We start from the raw sequence: 24,286 nt of genomic DNA, 5'->3' as shown, positions 1-24,286 counted from the left end.
GAATAGATATGTACAAATAAAATAAATGAATAAATAGAATAATAAATATGTGCAAACATATATACATATATACAGGTGCTGTGGGGAAGGGAAGGAGGTAAGATGGGGGGATGGAGGGGGGGCGAGGGGGAGAGGAAGGAAGGGGCATCATCATCATCATCATCATCATCAATCGTATTTATTGAGTGCTTACTATGTGCAGAGCACTGTACTAAGCGCTTGGGAAGTACAAATTGGCAACATATACCACTGTATATGTATATACAGTGGCAACATACAGTGGCAATATACAGTGGCAACATATACCACTAAGCACTGTTCTAAGCGCTGAGGGAGGTGCTTTGCACAGAGTAAGCGCTTCATAAATGCTATTATTATTAGAAAAGGGAGACAGCTGTTCCTCCTCCGAATATTTGTCCGCCAGATACCTCCCCTTTAACGGGGGGGGTGTCTGCTCCTTTAACGGCGCCGGCTGTTTCTCCGCCTCCCGCCGCTGGAGAGGGCGGCGCTGTCTCCTCCTCGTCGCCCCCCCCCCCATCCGCGCATGCGCGAGCCCCCCACCCCCGCGCCGGGGCGGCGCATGCGCGCCGAGGCGCGGCCGGAGTGGCTCGCAGCCGGGACCGGCCGTTGAGGACAGACGGACGGGCCTAACAGGGCCACGCCGAGCCCGGCCCGGAGGTAGAGCCGGACCCAAAGCCCTCCCCCTCCTCCCCCGACCCTGTATAGATCTATTCCATTTATTTTATTTCGTTAGGATGTTTGCTTTTGTTCCCCGCCTCCCCCTTTTCGACTGTGAGCCCACTGTTGGGTAGGGACTGGCTCTGTGTGTTGCCAACTTGTACTCCCCAAGCGCTTAGTTCGGTGCTCTGCACACAGTAAGCGCTCAATAAAGGCGATTGATTGATTGACCGTTACAACGTGCCGAGAATGAGAATCGTATTCATTAGGCGCTTACTGGGGGCCAACCACTGTTCTGATTGCTGGGAAATTAGGGTATTTGTCAAGTGTTTACTGGGCGCCTTGTCCTGGTCTAAGCGCTGGGTTATTATGGTATTTGTCAAGCGCTTACTAGGTGCCTGGCCCTGTTCTAAGCGCTGCGTTATTATGGTGTTTGTCAAGCGCTTACTGGGTGCCTGGCCCTGTTCTAAGCGCTGGATAATTATGGTATTTGTCAAGCGCTTACTGTGCGCCTGGCCCTGTTCTAAGCGCTGGTATTTGTCAAGCGCTTACTGTGCGCCTGGCACTGTTCTAAGCGCTGTTATTTTGGTACTTGTCAAGCGCTTACTGGGTGCCTGGCCCTGTTCTAAGCGCTGAGTTATTATGGTATTTGTCAAGCGCTCAGTGGGTGCCTGGCCCTGTTCTAAGCGCTGGGTAATTATGGTATTTGTCAAGCGCTTACTGTGTGCCTGGCCCTGTTCTAAGCGCTGTTATTATGGTATTTGTCAAGCGCTTACTAGGTGTCTGGCCCTGTTATAAGCGCTGCGTTATTATGGTATTTGTCAAGCGCTTAGTGGGTGCCTGGCACTGTTCTAAGCGCTAGTATTTGTCAAGCACTTACTGTGCGCCTGGCCCTGTTCTAAGCGCTGGATAATTATGGTATTTGTCAAGCGCTTACTGTGCGCCTGGCCCTGTTCTAAGCGCTGGTATTTGTCAAGCACTTACTGTGCGCCTGGCACTGTTCTAAGCGCTGTTATTTTGGTATTTGTCAAGCGCTTACTAGGTGCCTGGCCCTGTTCTAAGCGCTGCGTTATTATGGTATTTGTCAAGCGCTTAGTGGGTGCCTGGCCCTGTTCTAAGCGCTGGGTAATTATGGTATTTGTCAAGCGCTTACTGTGCGCCTGGCCCTGTTCTAAGCGCTGGTATTTGTCAAGCACTTACTGTGCGCCTGGCACTGTTCTAAGCGCTGTTATTTTGGTATTTGTCAAGCGCTTACTAGGTGCCTGGCCCTGTTCTCAGCGCTGAGTTATTATGGTATTTGTCAAGCGCTTACTGTGTGCCTGGCCCTGTTATAAGCGCTGGGTAATTATGGTATTTGTCAAGCGCTTACTGTGTGCCTGGCACTGTTCTAAGCGCTGTTATTATGGTATTTGTCAAGCGCTTACTAGGTGCCTGGCCCTGTTATAAGCGCTGCGTTATTATGGTATTTGTCAAGCGCTTAGTGGGTGCCTGGCCCTGTTCTAAGCGCTGAGTTACTATGCTATTTGTCAAGCGCTTACTGGGTGCCTGGCCCTGTTCTAAGCGCTGGATAATTATGGTATTTGTCAAGCGCTTACTGTGTGCCTGGCCCTGTTCTAAGCGCTGGTATTTGTCAAGCACTTGCTGTGCGCCTGGCACTGTTCTAAGCGCTGTTATTTTGGTATTTGTCAAGCGCTTACTAGGTGCCTGGCCCTGTTCTAAGCGCTGCGTTATTATGGTATTTGTCAAGCGCTTACTGGGTGCCTGGCCCTCCTCTAAGCGCTGGATAATTATGGTATTTGTCAAGCGCTTACTGTGCGCCTGGCCCTGTTCTAAGCGCTGGTATTTGTCAAGCGCTTACTGTGCGCCTGGCACTGTTCTAAGCGCTGTTATTATGGTATTTGTCAAGGGCTTACTAGTGCCTGGCCCTGTTATAAGCGCTGCGTTATTATGGTATTTGTCAAGCGCTTACTGGGTGCCTGGCCCTGTTCTAAGCGCTGGGTAATTCTGGTATTTTGTCAAGCGCTTACTGTGTGCCTGGCACTGTTCTAAGCGCTGTTATTATGGTATTTGTCAAGCGCTTACTTGGTGTCTGGCCCTGTTATAAGCGCTGAGTTATTATGGTATTTGTCAAGCGCTTAGTGGGTGCCTGGCCCTGCTCTAAGCGCTGGGTAATTATGGTATTTGCCAAGCGCTTACTGTGCGCCTGGCCCTGTTCTAAGCGCTGGTATTTGTCAAGCGCTTACTGTGCGCCTGGCACTGTTCTAAGCGCTGTTATTTTGGTACTTGTCAAGCGCTTACTGGGTGCCTGGCCCTGTTCTAAGCGTTGAGTTATTATGGTATTCGTCAAGCGCTTACTGGATGCCTGGCCCTCCTCTAAGCGCTGGATAATTATAGTATTTGTCAAGCGCTTACTGTGCTCCTGGCCCTGTTCTAAGCGCTGGTATCTGTCAAGCGCTTACTGTGCGCCTGGCACTGTTCTAAGCGCTGTTATTTTGGTATTTGTCAAGCGCTTACTAGGTGCCTGGGCCTGTTCTAAGCGCTGAGTTATTATGGTATTTGTCAAGCGCTCAGTGGGTGCCTGGCCCTGTTCTAAGCGCTGGGTAATTATGGTATTTGTCAAGCGCTTACTGTGTGCCTGGCACTGTTCTAAGCGCTGTTATTATGGTATTTGTCAAGCGCTTACTGTGCTCCTGGCACTGTTCTAAGCGCTGTTATTTTGGTATTTGTCAAGCGCTTACTAGATGCCTGGCCCTGTTATAAGCGCTGCGTTATTATGGTATTTTTCAAGCGTTTACTGGGTGCCTGGCCCTGTTCTAAGCGCTGGGTAATTATGGTATTTGCCAAGCGCTTACTGTGCGCCTGGCCCTGTTCTAAGCGCTGGTATTTGTCAAGCGCTTACTGTGCGCCTGGCACTGTTCTAAGCGCTGTTATTTTGGTACTTGTCAAGCGCTTACTGGGTGCCTGGCCCTGTTCTAAGCGTTGAGTTATTATGGTATTTGTCAAGCGCTTAGTGGGTGCCTGGCTCTGTTCTAAGCGCTGAGTTATTATGGTATTTGTCAAGCGCTTAGTGGGTGCCTGGCCCTGCTCTAAGCGCTGGGTAATTATGGTATTTGTCAAGCGCTTACTGTGCGCCTGGCCCTGTTCTAAGCGCTGGTATTTGTCAAGCGCTTACTGTGCGCCTGGCACTGTTCTAAGCGCTGTTATTTTGGTACTTGTCAAGCGCTTACTAGGTGCCTGGCCCTGTTCTAAGCGCTGAGTTATTATGGTATTTGTCAAGCGCTCAGTGGGTGCCTGGCCCTGTTCTAAGCGCTGGGTAATTATGGTATTTGTCAAGAGCTTACTGTGTGCCTGGCACTGTTCTAAGCGCTGTTATTATGGTATTTGTCAAGCGCTTACTGTGCGCCTGGCACTGCTTTAAGCGCTGAGTTATTATGGTATTTGTCAAGCGCTTACTAGGTGCCTGGCCCTGTTCTAAGCGCTGGGTAATTATGGTATTTGTCAAGCGCTTACTAGGTGCCTGGGCCTGTTCTAAGCGCTGAGTTATTATGCTATTTGTCAGGCGCTTACTGGGTGCCTGGCCCTGCTCTAAGTGCTGCAGCGTGGCTCAGTGGAAAGAGCACAGGCTTTGGAGTCAGAGGTCAGGGGTTCATATCCCAGCTCCGCCACTTGTCATCTGTGTGACTTTGGGCAAGTCACTTAACTTCCCTGTGCCTCAGTTCCCTCATCTGTAAAATGGGGATTAAGACTGTGAGCCCCCAGTGGGACAACCTGATCACCTTGTAACTTCCCCAGTGCTTAGAACAGTGCTTTGCACATAGCAAGCGCTTAATAAATGCCATCATTATTATTATTATTATTATAATTATGGTATTTGTCAAGCGCTTACTGTGCGCCTGGCCCCGTTCTAAGCGCTGGGTAATTCTGGTATTTGTCAAGCGCTTACTGTGCACCTGGCACTGTTCTAAGCGCTGTTATTATGGTATTTGTCAAGCGCTTACTAGGTGCCTGGCCCTGTTCTAAGCGTTGGCTAATTATGGTATTTGTCAAGCGCTTATTGGGTGCCTGGCCCTGTGCTAAGCGCTGGGTAATTCTGGTATTTGTCAAGCGCTTACTGTGCACCTGGCACTGTTCTAAGCGCTGTTATTATGGTATTTGTCAAGCGCTTACTGGGTGCCTGGCCCTGTTCTAAGCGCTGGCTAATTATCATCATCATCATCAATCGTATTTATTGAGCGCTTACTGTGTGCAGAGCACTGTACTAAGCGCTTGGGAAGTACAAATTGGCAACATATAGAGACAGTCCCTGCCCAACAGTGGGCTCACAGTCTAAAAGGGGGGTCTCACAGTCTAAAAGGGTATTTTAGTCTAATTGTGGTATTTGTCAAGTGCTTCCTGGGTGCCTGACACTGTTCTAAGCCCTGAGTTATGGTATTTGTCAAGCGCTTATTGGGTGCCTGGCCCTGTTCTAAGCGCTGGGTAATTATGGTATTTGTCAAGCATTTACTGTGCGCCTGGCACTGTTCTAAGCGCTGGGTAATTATGGTATTTGTCAAGCGCTTACTGTGCACCTGGCACTGTTCTAAGCACTGTTATTATGGTATTTGTCAAGCGCTTACTGGGTTCCTGACACTGTTCTAAGTGCTGAGTTATTATGGTATTTGTCATGCGCTTATTGGGTGCCCGGCCCTGTTCTAAGCGCTGGGTAATTATGGTGTTTGTCAAGCGCTTACTGTGCGCCTGGCACTGTTTTAAGTGCTGAGTTATTATGGTATTTGTCAAGCGCTTACTGGGTGCCTGGCCCTGTTCTAAGTGCTGGTAGTAGAAGCAGTGTGGTTCAGTGGAAAGAGCATGGGCTTTGGAGTCAGAGGTCATGGGTTCAAATTCCGGCTCCGCCACTTGTCAGCTGTGTGACTTTGGGCAAGTCACTTCACTTCTCTGGGCCTCAGTTCCCTCATCTGTAAAATGGGGATGAAGACCGTGAGCCCCATGTGGGACAACCTGATCACCTTGTAACCTCCCCGGCGCTTAGAACAGTGCTTTGCACATAGTAAGCGCCTAATAAATGCCATAATTATTATTATTATTATCATTATGGTATTTGTCAAGCACTTACGGTGTGCCTAGCACTGCTCTAATTGCTGGAAAATTAGGATATTTGTAAAGCATTTACTGTGCGCCTGGCCCTGTTGTAAGCGCTGAGTAATTATGGTATTTGTCAAGTGCTTACTGGGTGCCTGGCCCTGTTCTAAGCGCTGGGTAATTATAGTACTTGCTAGGTGCCAAGCACTGTTCTAAGCACTGGATAATTATGGTATTTGTTATGCGCTTACTGTATGCCAAGAACTGTTCTAAGTGCTGGATAATTGTGGTATTTGTTAAGCACTTCCTGTGTGCCAGGCACTGGGCTAAACGCTGAGTAATTATGGCATTTGTTAAGCGCTTACTATGTGCCAGGCATTGTTCTAACTCCTGGTATTTGTTAAGCTCTTACTGTGCGCCTGGCCCTGTTCTAAGCGCTAAGTAATTATGGTATTTGCTAGGTGCCAAGCACTGTTCTAAGCGCTGGATAATTATGGTGTGTGTTAAGTGCTTACTGTGTGCCTGGAACTATTCTAAGCGCTGGGTAGTTATGGTATTTGTTAAGCACTTACTGTGTGCCAGGCCAAGTGCCGGGTAGTTAAATTTAAGAGCTTACTTTGTGCCAGGCGCTGTACGAAGCACTGGGGTGGATATAAGCAAATTCGGTTGGGCACGGTCTCTGACCCACTTAGGGCTCACAGTCTCGATCCCCATTTTGCAGGCGTTGTAACTGAGGCCCAGAGAATTGAAGTGACTTGCCCAAGGTCACATAGCGAACAAGTGTCTGAGCTGGAATTAGAATCCACGACCTTGTGAGTCCCAGGCCCTTGTTCTGTCTGCTATGCCTTGCTGTCCTAAACTCTGGGGTGGATCCAAAACAATCAGGTCGGACCCAGTTCGTGTCCCCCGGGGCTCAGAGTCTAAGGGGGAGGGAGGACAGGTATGTAATCTCCGTTTTATGGATGGGGAAACTGAGGAAACAGTGAAGTTGTTTACACAGCAGACACCCAGTGAACTCAGGATTAGAACCCAGGTCCTGGGACTCCAGCCTCATACTCTTTCCACTAGAGCTTTTCTTTAACTTTAAGTAGCCCAAGAATCGTGGCACAATGCTGTGTGCTTTGTTCCTTGAGGTTGCCTTAGTGCCGTTCTCTTTGCGTTTCCCTATAATAATGGCATTTATTATATAACTTCATATGGGTTTCCCTATATGAAGTTACTTGTTGGAATATACATTGTCAGACCTCTGCGAACTTGCTGCTTGCGAGGTGCCCTTTGCGCATCCTTATCCTCTTCTTTCACTTGGGATACTCAGGGTTAGCCATGCAAGTTAATTTTCCCTTGACGTGGCTTTAGGCTGTACTCCTATGCAAGCTCATCTTTTCTTTATGTCATGTTCCTCGAGCACACCTGTCCAGTGCAACTCATTTCCCTAGCCCTGTGAACTGTTACATGATCTGCACTGTGTTGCCTGCAGCCCCTGCACTCTAGTCACATGTCCTGATTGCAAAGTTGGCTGCCCAGTTTTAGATAAGTCGAAAAGTGAGTATATTATCATTTTCCTGAGAGGGAGAAGGGCTTTATACCCCACTCCATGTTCCTGTTTTCACAAGCTTGTAGTCTATTCATTTTAAGTTGTTACACATTGCTAGTAGCATTTATTTGCACGGACTCTTTCATTTGGTGAAATCCCAAAATGCAGCGTCAGTTTATGTGAACTATTTACCTTTCGATTGCTGGCTCCACAGAGCAGTCTAGGAAAAGGTAGCAATCTCTAATGGTGTGGTAGCCAATGGACGCAAGTTGAGTTCCTGCCCCTTATTGCAGGAGCGTTGTCTGAAATTACCCAAATCCCCTCTAACCAGGGCAGCTCTTGGAAAAACGTGCAATGTGCCTCTTTCGGTCACAGCAGTTTAGGACCTGGGTTTGGTGGATCATGTGAAAAATGACAGATGTTCTATCAGGACCTTCTTAACTACAAATGAGACATTTCAGAAAGCGGAATGCTGTTTATGCTGTGTCTAAATGGGGCACATAATTCCTGACATTGCCTCAGCACACCCTCTTCCCCACATACACATCTATACTTCACCTATCCCTATTGCCTCCCGATAAAATTGAAAATGTTGGCAGTAGATTTAATCCGAAGGGAAAGGCAAAGTACTTTTTTTGGAATGTGTTTTAAGTAACAAAGATAGTTCATTTGTGTTCAGTGTCTTCTTTACTAGACTAAAAGACCTCTGTTCAGTAGTATTATTTAAAGTGACTAGTCTTGTCATTTTGAGTGATAGTAGAGCTCTGAAAAAATCACCTGGGCTACAGATAATTGGGGTAAAAACACCCACCTCCCTCTATCAATCAATCAGTGATATTTATTGAGCACGGTGATATCTAAAGATAAAATCTTTCAGGAGGGAAAAATTTAATGACTAGTTGGTGTTAATGCCTCAGGTATTTTGTAGTCTTTATGAACAGACAATGAATATACTATTTGGAGTTTGTAGTCTTCCAAGTTGCAATGATCTCAGAAATAAACCTCGAACAAAGCCAGTAATAATGACTAGGATATTTTGTTCTCTGCCTCTTGTTGTCTCACCTTCTTTTCCTGAAGTATCTTGCTGGTTGAGTACGGAAGAATTAATAGGAAGCAGCCGAAGACCACAGTAAAATTATTAGTGTCTTTGGCTTTAATTGTGTAGAGAAGTTAGGGAGGTGAGGTGAGCCCTAAGTGAAGATATGTATGCCATACTAAGCTATCTAACAATAATCCTCTAAAGAGTTAGCTAGTCGTAATATTAAATGGCACTGAATCTTTCAGTGTTTCATTCCTTTCAGAGGGCCTTTGTGAAGGATGACATGAGGATAATATAGTTTTGGAAAACTTTAATCTCCAGTTTTTGGATGTCTGAAATTTTTTTGGAAGTAAAACTTTCCAATCTGCCTGAGTAATTATGACAACAAAAAGCAGGTTTTGGATTTGAATTGTATTGGAAGGGGTCTTTTGTTAATAAATAACAACAGTAGTAATAATAATAATAATGATAATTAAGTTCTTACTATGTCCTAAGCACTGGGATAGATATAATCAGATCAGTTAGTCTCTGGGGATCACAGTCTAACCAAGAGGGAGAACAGATATTTAATCCCCATATTCAGATGAGGAAATTGAAGAACAAGAAAGTTAAACGATTTACCCAAGATTACAGAGTAGGTAAATAGCAGAGCTGGGATTAGAACCCATGACTCTTGGCCATGTCTTGTGTGATTTCCATTTCGGCCCTGCTGTTTCTCACTTTTTGATATATTTTTTGGTGATTCTGGAATCATTAAGCATCTGGTAAAACTGAACAGAAAATGCTCCATGAGATGAATTTTACCAGGGTCAGAAGGAGCTAGTTTCTCGAGCTATGGCCCAGAATAGGCAAGAAGTATATCAAAAATGCATAGGTAGGTGTGAGTAGGAGGAGATAGACCAAGAAGCAGCATGGCTCAGTGGAAGGAGCACGGGCTTGGGAGTCAGAGGTCATGGGTTCTAATCCCGGCTCCATCACATGTCTGCTGTGTGACCTTGGGCAAGTCACTTAACTTTTCCGAGCCTCAGTTATCTCATCTGTAAAATGGGGATTAATACTGTGAGCCCCACGTGGGACAACCTGATCACCTTGTATCCCCCCCAGCACTTAGAACAGTGCTTTGCACATAGTAAGTGCTTAACAAATGCCATTATTATTATTACTTGAAAAATGCCCTGTCTGTGATGAGTGGGGGGGAAAAAATCCAGATTGACACATCTGGGGGAGAAGTATTGAAGACATTGTGAAACAGATAAGGAACACTAAGGCAGAGCTCATATGACAGTGGTAATTTTGTTCGAACAACACCATCATTTGTTGGGTCCTGGACAAGATAGATGATCTCATTGTGACTTAATCTCTCACAGGCAATGCTCAAATTGACTTTCATTGTGGTATTTTGTTCAGATGAGGATTACTTATGAAATTGGAGGCCCTGATCCTTAGTTCTTCTCTGATCAAAACACCAAAATGAATTGCTGAAGGTTGAACAGGAAACTGCTTTGGGGAGAAAATACAAGACAGTTTTTTTTAATGACATTTGTAAAGCGCTTACTATGCGTCAAGCACTTTTCTAAGCGGTGAGTTAGATATGGGTTAATCAGGTGGGGCATAGTCCCTGTCCCACATGGTGCTCACAGTCAGGAGGGGAAGCAAGTCTTGATTCTCCAATTGAAGTTGAGGAAACTGAGGCACAGAGAAGTTAAGTGACTTGCCCAAGGTCGCACAGCAGGCAAACCCAGGTCCTCTGGTTCCCAGGTCTGTGCTTTATCCACTAGGCCACACTGCTTCCCCACACAGTTGATAAACCCTTGGAAGGAAATTGAAGCTTAAAGTTCAAACGCTGTCTTCATTTGCATTTTACACATTTCAGTGTAGAGTAATAGGGTAGAAGGGAATTGTCTCGATCTAATAGAGGAAATGAAATATTTTGAAAAACTAAAATGTACTGAGAGTTTTCAAAAATGGATCCAGCCTTTTGAGGCTGGTTTTTGAAAGATGGATAATTTAAAGAGCCTCAATTGTGAATTAGATCGAAATAGATTGAAGTTTACTATGAAAGGGCCAAGATAACTTGTGCTAATCAAGACATCACTTCATTCATTTTAGTTGAAGTGTTTCTACAGAAGTTGTGAAATAGTTAAATTGTGGCCACCTCTTATTATTTACAGGATCGGAAGTCCTTTTAAACTGCTAGCTTTTTCCTTTTCTTTTTTTTTTTTTCCACTGTAAGCACTTTCTGTTTTACATTTGTACTTTTGGAGATGGAGGAAGTGCAAAAATACAGAAAAAACTCCAATATGTACATTTTTCAAGCTGAGATTTGTATAAACTAAAGTTATAAGCATGGTTTTGTTACTCTCTCATACTATATTGGTATTACAAATCACATGGTAGGGACTTTTGTAGAGAGTCGTGGTGTTTGGAGAGCTTTTGTTTTGAATAGCCTCCATAGTGTGAACAAACTTTCTAAGGCTAATTTATTTTCAGGATTATTTTAAGGAGGATCCTGGTGAGATGGATAAATTACAGAGAAGTGCTGGGAATATACTATGCTCAAAGTTGGTCTCAGCTGAATTCCCATTGGTAGATGGAAGGAATTTGAGAACTTTTTTATTCCTTTTAGTAAGCTGGAGGGACAACACATTTTTTCCTCAGTGTTTTTCACATTTCACACTGTGATAAGGGGTTTAAGTTGATTTATACGCAGTCCTATTCAAAGCAGTTTTATGGAATTTATTCCCAAGTGGGAAGTTTTGGACAGGAAGGTATTAATCATAATAGGATTCCACTATGTAATTTTCAAAAGGTGAGAAATCCTCCCAGTCCAGGTATCCAGTCATCTGCCTAGATGTCTTTCAGTGTTTGACCAATCTTACCATTTTAGCCATCTCTTGCTAAACAGTTTCTGTTCCAAGTTTGAGAGGCCTTTAATCCGCCCCCTCAACAATGAGTGTGCTCACGTTCGGAGTAGTTGGTGTTATTGACTGTCTTCTGACCTTTGCCTGTATTCCTTTTCCTCCACTTGAAAGTGTCGATATTGCTCAGCAATATCTGTGAAAGATGGGAGGTGCTGTGAGTGCCGGAGAAGACAATGATGAACTGATCGATAACTTGAAAGAAGCTCAGTACATCCGGACAGATCTGGTAGAACAGGCATTCCGAGCTATCGATCGGGCAGACTACTACCTTGAAGAATTCAAAGATAACGCCTACAAAGACCTAGCTTGGAAACATGGTAATATTCACCTTTCCGCACCGTGCATTTACTCAGAAGTGATGGAAGCATTAGATCTACAACCTGGACTATCGTTTCTGAACCTGGGCAGTGGCACTGGTTACCTCAGTTCTATGGTTGGACTTATTTTAGGTAAATACTCTCTCTGCATTCTTTGTTGAGAAAGTAGTCATTTCTTTTTTTTTTTTTTTTTTAAGGGAATGCTGTCAGTGCAGTGGAGTTATCACTGAAGGTTATAGACATACCTTGTCCAGGAGCCTTTGTGTCAGAAATTTTCACTCATGGTTCTGCTTCCAGTACTTTGCATCACTGGGGTAGAAGGTTATTTCTGACTTGGCTGGTGTAAGAATTTGTTCCATCCACTCAGGTCAAATCACTTACCCTTGCATTTGCGTCTCCCTGAGTATAAACTGGGGATTATGGTCTGGAAAGAATTTCAGGGGGATTGCCCTATTAAGCCATGATAGCACACCTTTCCATATGTTTTTTTTAAAAAATGAAATAATTTTAGTTGTCGTGCTTATTTTATTCTTTCAAGCAGTACAAGGAAGTTCTATACCATCTGTATGCAGTGTTTTGCACAAAAAATTGTTTGGGAAAGAATACTTAATCAAACAAATAATTTAACTGCCTTTCTTATGAGTAACTACGTTAAGCTTTTTAACACCTGTGTAACAAATCGGCTTTTCATCTGGTTCTCTGGAGTACCGAAGATTATATGCAGCTTTAGACACTTGAGGGTATAAAAGTTCAAAAAGACTTTAACTATATAATTGTGTGTGTAAATTCTTCTAGTTTTGGGCTAATATCAAGAAAGTGTACTAGTTATTCATATAAAACAATGGCTCCTCTAAACCCCAAAGATTTTGTTCTAACCTCAGCAGTGGAACCTACGAAGAGGAACATAAGCACATAAACAAGGCCATCACTGGGTCAGACCAATGATTACTGTAGCCCTGTATTCTGAATTGAGCAGTGCAGTAATGCTTAGAGGAAGAGCGTGCTCTCCATTTGGTAACAGCAGTTTGAAATAACTTCTAAATGTTTAGGAATCATATAACCCTCAGTATTTAATTGCTGACCTCCCTGACTCCTGACTCTTCCCACTTCAGTCAATACTTTACTCTGTTGCCCAGGTCAGTCTTCTACAAAACCATTCAGTTCACATTTCCCCACTCCTCAAGTGGTTGCCCATTCACCTCCCAGCAGATACTCCCCACCATTGGCTGTAAAGCACTCAGTCACCTTGCCTCCTCTCTGATTTCTTATTACAATCCAGCCTGCACTCTCCTGTAATGCCAATCTACTCACCATAACTTCAGTCTCGTCTTTCTTGCCACTGACCTCCCATCCACATCCTGCCTCTGGCCTAATGCTCCCTCCCTCTTCTCATCCGACATACGGTCGCTCTCCCCACTTTCAGAGCCTTATTGAAAGCGTATCTCCAAGAGGTCTTCCCTAAGCCCTCATTTTCTCTTCTCCCTCTCCCTTCTGCATTACTCTTGCATTTAGATTTGTACCCTTTGTTCAACCCTCCCTCCGCCCTACAACACTTATGTACATCATAATTATATTTATGCTAAATTCCATCTCTCCCTCTAGACTGTATCCTCTTTGTGGGCAGGAACGTGTCTGCCACTTCCATTTTAGTTATGCTTTACTCTCTCAAGTGCTTAGTGTAGTGTTCTGTGCACAGTAAGTGCTCAATAAATATGTTTGATTGTTAGTTGGAGACTTCAGTGTCTATAGAATGCTTTTCTTGAATTTTGAATGGATAAGGGATTTTTACCATCATTTACTAGCATGGGGTTTTATTTCTTAGCCTGAAGCAAATATCCTGAGGTTGAATCCCTTCCATTTTGCAGTTATAGTCACATGAATTTGTTGTCAAAGTTCGGTATTCCTCATTTTCCAGCATCTCTGAATTATTGGCTCGGAAAACCAATCGGTAAAGTGTTAAAAATGACGGGAAGAGTTACTCGGATAAGGTTTTCCTTGAGTCCAGAGGATCGAATAAAAAGCAGATGTAGCAATCTGCTGATCTCTCCTGAGGTCATGAGAATATTACAGAACTCACTGAGCACATGATCGTAGTGAATGCAATTACGTGAACTGTTTAAACTGGACTTCAGGGGTGCTTGATATTTTAGAAGTTCATTTGGTTCTGTACACCTCAAACACACATGCAAGCAAACTACTGCAGAAACTGGCCATTTTCTATTGTGACTCAAGGTTAAGGAATGCAACAAAGGCAGAGTCAATAAGTCACATTTAGTGAGTACTTACTGTGTGCAGTGCACTGTACTAAGCTCTTGGGAGGGTACAGTGTATTAATAGAATTGGTAGACACATTTCCTGACCACAAAGAGTTTACAGTCTAGAGAGGAAATACCCAGACTTGTCAAAAGTTTGCTTAGTTTTCAGGTGTTAGGTGAGTAATAGGAAAGAAGCATCATAATATAGTGGATAGAACACAGGCCTAGGAGTCGGAAGGTCTTGGGTTCGAATCCTGGATCCACATGTGTCTGCTGTGTGACCTTGGGCAAGTTAGTACTGTGCCTGTCACATAGTAAGTGCTTAACAAATACCACAATTACTATTATTATTATAGTAGAGTAAATCATATGACTGGTTTGCTGAGCAAGCACACTCCTCTCTGAGTTCGAAGAATTTAGAGCCACAGTCTGAACAACATCATGGATGACTAGCTCAATTAATTCAATTGATTGATTAATTAATCACTACAGTGCTATATTAACATGTCTGGTAATGACTCAGATATTTTAAAATTAAAATGACATGATAGTACGGTTATTAAGAAAGTAAGAACTCATGGCTTTTTTTTTCTTAATTTTTTTAGGGCCTTTTGGTGTAAACCATGGGGTGGAGCTTCATTCAGATGTCATAGAGTATGCAAAGCAGAAACTGGACTTTTTCATCAGAACAAGTGACAGCTTTGACAAGTAAGAGTGAAGAGCATTCACTGGGTTCCAGTCAATTATTTGGAATTTAATGAACTGATTGCCATAAGGGAGGAGTTGCTTCATTGATCTCATTGCACACAACTGCAAGATCAGTCCTGAGCTGAGAATATTCTCCGTTATGAAACAAGGGTGGGGTTAGCCAGAGGGTTACATGATTAATGTTCAATATCCATTATTCTGTAGTGATTCAGGCCTTGAGCTGCTTGCATTCCCAGACAGTTTAGTGTAACACTGATATTCCCCGAGGATAGTAGATTGAAGAGAATTTGTTACTGGGTACAGATTTGTACACTTGCTACTCCAAAGTCTTTGCTTTTGTTCACTGGAGAATGCAATGCAGCCAGTCCTTTCTTGGGTGATGAAGCCATCCCTAGGATTCTGCTTTCCTGTTTTTATAGGATCAAAGGTATTCTCTTCCTGACCCGCTTAAAAAAAAAAAAGCAGTTTTGTTCAAAATAAGAATGGAGAAATAGAGAAAATTTCAGATGTATTTGAAGATTGTTTTAAATTTGCAAATCGATACTTCTGATCTACTGTGGGTTATTCATTGAACTTCTAAATGCATGCTTTATTGTGGAGTTGATGCCTTCATGATAAGTCAATATTGGAGTGAGCATCTTCTGTTTACTTTGGCATTTCTTAATATTGGTGTAGAATAGCTACGTGCTCCGTGGAAAGATCATGGGCTTGGGAGTCAGAGGTCATGAGTTCTAATCCTGGCTCCTCCACCTGTCAACTGTGTGACTTTGGGCAAGTCACTTTACGTCTCTGAGCCTCAGTTACCTCAACTGTAAAATGGGGATTAAGACTGTGAGCCCCACATGGGACAGCCTAATCACTTTGTATCCCCCCAGCGCTTAGAACAGTGCTTCGTACATAGTAAGCACTTAACAAATGCCATTATTATTATTATCATCTCATATTGAAGTTGCCATCTGGATTATATTATGATCAGGACTATCTGGGCTACCCCGTAACTTTAAAAATGTTTGATTTTCCAGATAAGATGAATACATTTGAGCTTATATCAAAATAGATTTAGTATTGTTTAGATTTGTTTTAGTGTAAGCTATATTCTTGGAAATATTCTTTATTCTCAGGTTTGAATTCTGTGAGCCTTCCTTCGTTACTGGCAATTGCTTGGAGATCTCTCCAGACTGTACTCAGTATGATCGTGTATACTGTGGTGCTGGAGTCCAAAAGGAGCATGAAGACTACATGAAGAGTTTGCTTAAAGTCGGGGGAATTCTTGTTATGCCTCTAGAAGAAAAGGTTAGTTCATTTCAGGGCGTATCCTCTCCTGTGACAATTCCCAAGTTCTTCACTGCTTTCCTCATTTAGGGGAGGCAAAGTTGTCAGTATCTGTGTTTTTTTAAATTTGGAACATGGACCTGAAACAGGAAATACCCTTTTGCTGTAGAAAAATGAGTTGTTCTTGCAGGAAACAAGCTGGTCACTAATAAAGTGGAAAAGTACATTCTTTTCCAGCATGTGGAAAAAGACTATGGACATTGAAGTAAGGAGTCATTTGGTTTCCTGTTATCTGCATGTTTTCCCAAAAGGGTTTTAGAAGAAATGAAACTACTTGATTCTTGATTTCTGAAAGAAAAGGGAGTCTTCAAAGAATATGAAGTATATGACGTCTCCAAAGTAATATGAAGTAGGGGGTTTTAGTATTATTTGGGGAAGATTTTAACCTTTGGAAACATTAAGTCTAAGAAAAGATGACAATCAACTTCAGTAATAAAAGTGGCTTTAGGGGTAGTACATACTTTGCCTATTCCGAAAAGACAGTGTAAACACTGTGATTTGGAACACATATCGTATATTTGAATCTGTCTAAGCAGTGTACCACACTGTAGAACCATGCGCAGTGGTAGTGATTGACACTGAGAAAAACTTAAAAATTTCTCAATCTTGTGCTTTCATCTGAACAACCCATTCGTTTGCTTTACTGTAAACAATCAAATAATCCTAATCTTGTACAGGTAGGAAAGTCAGAGCAATACAAGTGAAAGCACAGGCATTAAAGAGGAAAACCTTTTCACCATTTGGGAGTTATGTTACTTAAATGGATTTACAAACGTAGAATTTATTAGCCCAGAGTGGCTCATAAATCCTGATGACCAAAATCAGGAGTGACCTGCTCTTGTAGTTTGAAAACACTTGGAAGTGAAACAAATAGTTATTTCCTATTAGTATTAACAACTCTGGTATCCTGAGAAAAGGTCTTAATAAATAGTTTTTAGAAATAAAAATTTTGGCGTCCTCTAATTCACATAAATTTTCAGTTAGTTTATTGTCTTTAAGACAAATAAGTCATTCATCCTTTAGGTCTTGTAGCCATTGTGTTGTTTATGTGATCTTTTCAAAATTTTCATCTTAATTTTGGAACAGTTGACCAAGATAACCCGCATTGGACCTTCAGCCTGGGAAACAAAAAAAATTCTGGCTGTTTCTTTTGCTCCTCTAATCCAGCCCAATCATTCAGACTCCGGAAAGTCAAGGCTGGTTCAGTTGCGTAAGTATACATTTGCTTGAATTTTGTGATCGATTTACACTGCAAGGTCGAGGAGAAAACCCACATCTAATATTTTTGTATCTAATAGAGAAACCTTTGCTACCCCACATTTTTCCTATGCAAACAGCTGTTTTATAATCTAATCCAAGGGTGGCCCAGTCCCATGAAGCAAAGAGCCGCAGCCCCCGGGATGGTGAGTTGAGTGGCAGGGGCTGCCAGGACTAGTTCGGGGGGAGGAGACGGGGGGGACGGGGGCGCGTTTAGGTACCACGTACCTGCCCGGGCAGAGCTGAGGGGAGTGGGGCCGTCGCTGCCGTCACTGCCACCAAAGAGCCGAAGCAGTGGCTTGCTGCAGCAGTGGAATAAGTCGTAAATGCCCAAGCCCACAGCAAGTGATGAAGAACTGTAGCTTGGTCCCTTGGGAAGGCCCATTTCGGCAGATTAGAGCTATGCTCAGTCTTTCATTTCTAGAGGGAACGAACGGGAGCTCTCTGATACACCCAAACGCTAGACTTTCCAACCCAACTTCTCGGTCTGGTCTCATCATCACACTTCCCCCAGAGACGTAGCGCATCTTGAGAAGCAGTTTCTGCCTTGGAGGGGCTAGAGTACAGGTCTAGAAGTCAGAGGACCTGGGTTCTAATCCCGGCTCTGCCACTTGCTTCCTGGAAGACCCTGGGCAAGTTACTTAACTTCTCTGTGCTTCAGTTATCTCTATAAAATGGAGATGAAACACAGTTCGCTTTCTCCCATAGACTGTGAGCCCCATGAGGGATAGGGACTGTCTGATCTGCTTATATTGTATCACTCTCAGTGCTTTACACATAGTAAACACCTAACAAGTAACATTATTATTGTTGTACCGCTTAATGAGCATTCAAGTTGTTTTAAGGTGGCTTTTAAAATTTGGAGCAATTATTTCCCTTTTTATGTAGTGGCAGTTAAAACAAAACAATCCCCACACCCCCTAGCCAAGAAGAATAAAGAACTGAAGTTAAAGATAGAATATAGTCCTCCCAGAGTCAGCATTCACACTGCCTGATGACCTTTGTAGTTTTATTTGTTTATTTTTTCAACTGTGAGTTTGCCAGTCCCTACTTCAGGAGCAAAAGAACGCAGCTGTGGACCTTAAAGCAGGATTATGTTGGATCACACATATCCTTCGGCTTCCAGTATATTGTCATAAAAAACATGAATGCCAAAGGGATCTAGTGGAGGTAGCATTTATTGAGCACCCTCTGGGGTGCAGTGTATTGCACTAAGTACTTAAGAAGTACAAGTCAATCAAGTGACACATTCCCTGCCAACAAGGAGCTCTCACTCTAATATAATAATTATTATTATGGTATTTGTTAAGCACTTACTATGTGCTAAGTACTGAAGTGAATACAGGATAATCAGGTCAGACCCAATCCTTATCCCATACGGTGCTCACAGTCTCGGGGGGAAAGAGAAGAGGTATTGAATCCTCATTTTACAGATGAGGAAACTGAGTCATAAAGAAGTTGAGTGACTTGCATAGAAGGACTACAGGCAAGTGGCAGAGCTAGGATTAGCATCCAGGTCCTTTGATTGAAACCCATGCTCTTTCCACTAGGCCATGTTTTCTCCCTTTATAAGAGAAGACAGACATGAAACAGAGTAATCAAAATAAATAATTGGATGTAAAATTAAATAAACATTTTATAGAAGCACTGAGGAGAAGCAACATGGCTTAGATAGAAGACAGGCCTGGGAATCAGAAGGACCTGGGTTCTATCTGGCTCTCCCCCCTTGCCTGCTGTGTGACCTTGGGCAGGTCACTTAACTTCCCTGTGCCTCAGTTTCCTCGTCTATAAAATGGGGATTAAAAGTGGGACTGGGACTGTGTCCAAACTGATTAGCTTGTATGTACCCCAGTGCTTAGTACAGTTCCTGGAACATAGTAAGTGCTTAACATATAACATAAAAAAGAAGGTACATATGTGCTAGCCTAAAGCTGCAGTAACGTTCTGGGGCACACAGTCCTGGAGCTTAGTGCTGGAAGATATTTTTTCTTTGTAGATAGAAGAAGTAAAAGGCCACACTCTTAAAACAGTGCTTTGCACATAGTAGGTGCTAAGCAAATGCCATCATTATTATTATTATTATTAAAAGAAGATTGTTCACCAGTGTAGGTTTACACATTTTGTTGATTCTGCTTGGCACTCCGTCAAAGACTTCTGAAAGGTAATTTGTCAACTCATTAGAGGAGTCGAGGGAGGCCAAATTAGATCTTTATTCATTTCTATCGTTGATTTATCACTTAACCTATTGTCATGTATACCTATCTATGTTTCTCTGCAAAATGATGAAAATATTGGCTTGCACAACCCTGCATGAGCTTCTTATAAAAAAATACCACCTGAATGTTAAATGATACTATTATGGTTAAATAAAAATTGGGGGTATTTTAGGTTTGGTGGAATGCTCATATTCAGGAGTGTTTTTTGTAACTAGGTCATTGAGTTTAGAATTAATTTACAAGTCTGAGTAAAATAAAATAATACTAATAATAATTGTGGCATCTGCTAAGCACTTGCCAATCACTGTTCTAAGTGCTGTGGTAGATACAGGTTTTATACAGTCCCGTCCCACATGGGGCTCACAGTCGTAATCCCTGTTTTTCATGTGAGCTAACTGAGGCACAGACAAATTAAATAACTTGCCCAAGTTCTCACAGCAAACATGTGGCGGGGCTGGGATGGGAACCCATGTCCTCTGACTCCCGGGCCCAAGCTTTTTCCACTAGGATATGGTGCTGGATCTTTCACTTTGGAACCACTGGCTAATTTTATTTGAATATTGGATGAAATTCCTTCTTCTCGATCCTAGCCCCTTTAGCTGTTCGCAGCCTCCAAGACTTAGCTCGCATTGCAATCCGAGGAACTATAAAGAAGATCATCCATCAGGAAGCAATGAGCAAAAGTGGTAATGGGCTCAAGAACCCTCCTAGGTTTAAACGAAAACGTGTCCGCCGCCGTCGCATGGAGACCATCGTCTTCTTGGACAAAGAGGTCTTTGCCAGCCATATTTCCAACCCATCCGATGATAATAACAACTGTGAGGATATCGAAGAGGAGAGGCGGGAAGAGGAAGAGAGGAGTATTCCTGAACTGAAGCCAGATCCACCTGTAAACTTTCTAAGGGAGAAGGTCTTGAGTCTACCCTTGCCTGACCCTCTGAAATATTATCTGCTTTATTACAGAGAAAAATAAGTCTCCTATTTATATAGTAAGGGGTGAATGAGGAGAAAAAGAATAGTTGTTAGGGCTTGACAAATGTATACCACTTGCTTGCCTGTTAACATTACAACACCTGGCAGTAGGCTGGCTGTCTGAAGAATGTGACTGCTGTATTTCGCGAACATCATAGTTTTTTCTTGTTGTGTTTTTTTTTTCTTCTCCTGCTTGACTGTCTGGTCTATTTTTTGTCTTTCAGCAGGATTTACATAAAAAGTGAGCTGGTAAAATGTGAAATTACCTGGAAACAACAATTTCATTTACCAAAACAAAGTCAATCTTTTGAAGTTATATATTTTTCAGCTGTGCTTTAACAAAACTGCAGTTTTAAAATGTTCCTAAGCAGACCCCCAAAGATGGCGCTTTTCCATTCACCGTGACCAACTCTCCCGCAGATAGTATTTACAGTGTGAATTCTGAATGAAAACAGGTGATATAAAATTGCTGATTTGGCCACAGTACTCTAAAATTGCCCAGATCTTAATTCTGAAGAAAAATAGTGTCTGTCTCATAAGTGCTAACTACAAACTTTACCTTATTGAATGGAAATAAAGTTTTGTTTGTATTTACCTGATGATTAAAGAACTCTGATGGAAGTTGCCAGGTGTAAAGTGTATGGAGATGAGAAATGGGTGTATTGCGTAGGTAAATTAATCTTAAGGGTATCAAACCATTCAGCTGAATTGGTATTTAGTCCCAGAGCAGTGTGAGGGTGTAATATAGATTCCTCCCGCCCCCGCAGCTTTATTTGCAACTTAAAAGGTCTGAAAACATGGTTTGAAGGGTCAAGCAAAGAGGAAGAAATGATAAAATGAAAGCAGCATATTCTTTAAGTGTAAGCTAGGATTTCAGCCAAACTGAATAGGTTGAGATGCAGACAGAGGTATTACGTTGGCTTGAATCAAAAGAAACAGACATTTCTGAATAACTATAATTAGTCAGTTTCTTGGAGTGGGTGGAAAATGAAGAGTTTAGAAAACTGACACTAATGCTACGGATCGGTTTTGCCCCCATTTGAAATTTTTCTGTAGCTAAGGATGTAGGCGATTGATGAATAAATACTCTTTGTAATTCAGGAGGAACAGGATTCCATTTTTGTTAGAAAAAAACATCTGCGAAAGTTTGTTAATGTCGGATGGCTTTAGCTAGCCTTGAAATGTAAACTGTAATATTTTTTCTCAGAATATATTAAAGAGAAGATTGTAACAGTAATGCTTTGATATTTCAAAGAAGGAAGAGTGCCCAAGGAGGGTAAATAACATGATTTTCCTACTTGTCCAGGAAGTAGCTTAAAAATTATAACATTTAGCCTAATTATCTAAGACCATCACATTGACTGGCTCCAAAGGATTTATGTGTATTTTACTACTTTTTAAAACTGAATATTAGAAAAGATGTATATAAACCTGAATCCTAAAACTGTTTTACGAAATGAGGCCCACAGTTCTCATGGACTTTTGAGTTCTGAGCCAGGTTCTGAGAGCTCTTTTAGAAATCACAATTGAAGTCAAACACATCCAGTTTAATTATATTGGTTGACTGACTTAAAATTTCCAGACTTTTTTGCCCAATTACTTATTAGTGACTGCTCAAACATTTTTCCTCACTAATAGAGGTTTGAGTTGCTGAAGAAGTGGTGTGTTTGCTACTCTGGGCCCAAACACCATATTCAAATTGACTTAAGAAAATTTGGTCCATTGGTGTACTCTTGGGCATTTTGATCCAGTGTTGAAATACCTAATTTTTAGATTTCAACCCTAGAAAAATGCTATCGTGTCACAGGCTCATTGAGTGATATATCTGTCTACAAATGTAGACAGATATATCGTTATTATATATCATATTATAATGGTCATGAACATCTTGGAGAGATGTGATCAAAATTATATTTGAGGCATCTATTACATTTGCATTATAGAAAATAGAGTTGAACATTTTCCCATTGGCTCTGTTCATGTCTTTTTTAATAATTATATCAAGGTGCTTGTCTAGTTTTCATATTTACCTTTTTTATCACACTGCTAGATTTTTAAGATTCTTCAAAAAATCTTTCGATTATCATTTTCCCTTAATACAGTATGATTAAAACTGAAATTTCCACATGCTTTGTATTTTCTTGTAGTCTAGGTGTGCTGTGTGAATTCAAAAAAGGTAAAAAAAATTGCAAATGTAATATAGGACTGTGAAATAGTGAAGTTTTAGTGTATAAAGAGGGGGAGTGTAAAGAAAATTTTCCCTGTGCATAAGCACTTACACCCTTCTTCAGTACAGTGTTCTTTGCGTTCTTTTTTTTATTCCTGCTTCTAAGCAGTTGCTTATGTTACTGTTTTTGTGTAGTCTACAGGTCCTATATTGAATATATTGCAGCCTGCTTTTCTGACATTGTTTACTTTTGTGTTCTGACTAGTCTACGTTACAAAATTATGTGACCGTAGTTTTTGACAGGATAGTAAGAACATAGGCCGTGCAAAACTTCAAATGTGTAACTCTGAAGTCTGTAAGTTAAAACTTAAATGTGTATATAGTAACAAATCAACTTTGCTGATCCGGAGTTTGCAGAAACCGTTAAAAGCGAGCAGTTTGAAATGTGAATTTTTTTTGAGCTCATATTCCTGGGTGCAAAGATTGTACATCAATAAATGTAGCAAAGATTTTAGCTTAGCATTTCCTTCGCTCTTTATACTGCATTTGCATACTTTTACAAACTTTTTCTTTTCAAAACTACAGGAAAATAGTTTTGCTTTTTAACAATCCAAGTCCGTAGTGTTAAGTACAATTGTGTTGGCATCCTGCCTTTCTTTTCTAAGTCATTTTTCACTCAGCCAGTTGACATCTGTGTTTGTAACTAACTTCTTGACCACTGAACATGAGAATAAGAATAATAACAATTGTACTTACCACTGTGTTACATGTGTGACAGTTTAATAGTGCATTTACACGTAAGCTGACACAGGTTGGCTAGATACTCGGTAGAACCCAGTAAAGCCGGTATTCAAAATTTCATTGTTAACTAAGAATGCCCCTGAGAGTCTCCTTGGACTTTATCTGGAAATTCATGAGATATCAACCAAAAGCAAGGCAGAGTGGATGGATAGGAGTAGACGGTTGAGGAGAAGGGGCATGGTGCGTGTGGTGAGGAGTCTGATGTAGTTAGCTCACAGTTCCATAACCTGTGAAAGGAAATGCATCAAAGTGCAGTAAACTTAGATGGGGATTTTAGCTGGGTTGGCCTAGGTTTAGTTGTATTTAAAGTGAGAAGATTCCAGGAAATGTAGTCAAATAGAAGCAGCATGACCTAGTGAAAAGTGTACCAGAAGATCTGAGTTTGTCCTGACTCCATCACTTGTCTGCTGTGTGACTTTGGGCAAGTCAAGCTTCTCTGTACCCCAATTACCTCATCTCCAAAATGGGGATTAAGACTGTGAGCCCTGTGTTGGACAGGGACTCTGTCCAACCCGATTATCTTGTAATCTACCCCGGCGATTAGGACAGTGCCCGGCACATAAGTGCTTTGCAAATACCTTAAGAAGAAGCAAGAGACATTAAACTGTTTTTAACTCTCTGACATATTTGTCCCCTTTGTCACTGCATCATTTTCATTTGAGGGAAGATGAATTTTAGTTTGTACCCTGTATCAGTCAAGACCCAGGTGTGTCTATTATGGAAAGTGTTTTCTTCAGTGTACCTTAATTTGTTTTGGAGGAGGGAAAGCATTTCTTGCTGTTATATAAGTGTAGGTTTATTTGGTAGGAGCTTCACCGGAGTTTATAGAAACATTTGAGAAATAATAGGAGTAATAGAACATATGGGGCTAATGTTCAACATCGAGTTTTTTAATGCCACATTAAAATGCACAGTTCTTCTAAAGATTAACCCATTTCAGGGTTTTCTAACGGTGCTGCAGAGAAACTCGGTAATATCCATTCTAACCATTTGAAACCACTCTCCTGAGC

General features: G+C 42.0%; 1 protein-coding gene across 3 annotated transcripts; it reads left to right on the top strand.

Annotated features, from left to right (window-relative positions):
* Window positions 1-608: 608 nt before the first annotated feature.
* PCMTD2 (protein-L-isoaspartate (D-aspartate) O-methyltransferase domain containing 2) lies at window positions 609-23,685 on the top strand. 3 transcript variants are annotated; one of them, XM_038749997.1, is made up of 6 exons: window positions 609-678; window positions 11,363-11,700; window positions 14,429-14,531; window positions 15,653-15,824; window positions 16,950-17,073; window positions 19,927-23,685. In XM_038749997.1, exons 2-6 carry the CDS (start codon window positions 11,394-11,396, stop codon window positions 20,307-20,309), a joined length of 1,089 nt encoding a protein of 362 aa, XP_038605925.1. In that variant the 5' UTR covers window positions 609-678; window positions 11,363-11,393; the 3' UTR covers window positions 20,310-23,685. The 3 variants fall into 3 exon arrangements, with proteins under 3 accessions (XP_038605925.1, XP_038605926.1, XP_038605927.1); XM_038749998.1 differs by lacking the exon at window positions 609-678 and adding an exon at window positions 6,554-6,569; XM_038749999.1 differs by lacking the exon at window positions 609-678 and adding an exon at window positions 7,281-7,299.
* Window positions 23,686-24,286: the final 601 nt, after the last annotated feature.

This window comes from Tachyglossus aculeatus, chromosome 8 (genome assembly GCF_015852505.1).
Source record: "Tachyglossus aculeatus isolate mTacAcu1 chromosome 8, mTacAcu1.pri, whole genome shotgun sequence".
NCBI classification, from domain to species: Eukaryota; Metazoa; Chordata; class Mammalia; order Monotremata; family Tachyglossidae; genus Tachyglossus; species Tachyglossus aculeatus.
Note: the sequence above shows the minus strand (reverse complement) of the source record. Positions and strands in the feature narration are given on the sequence as shown.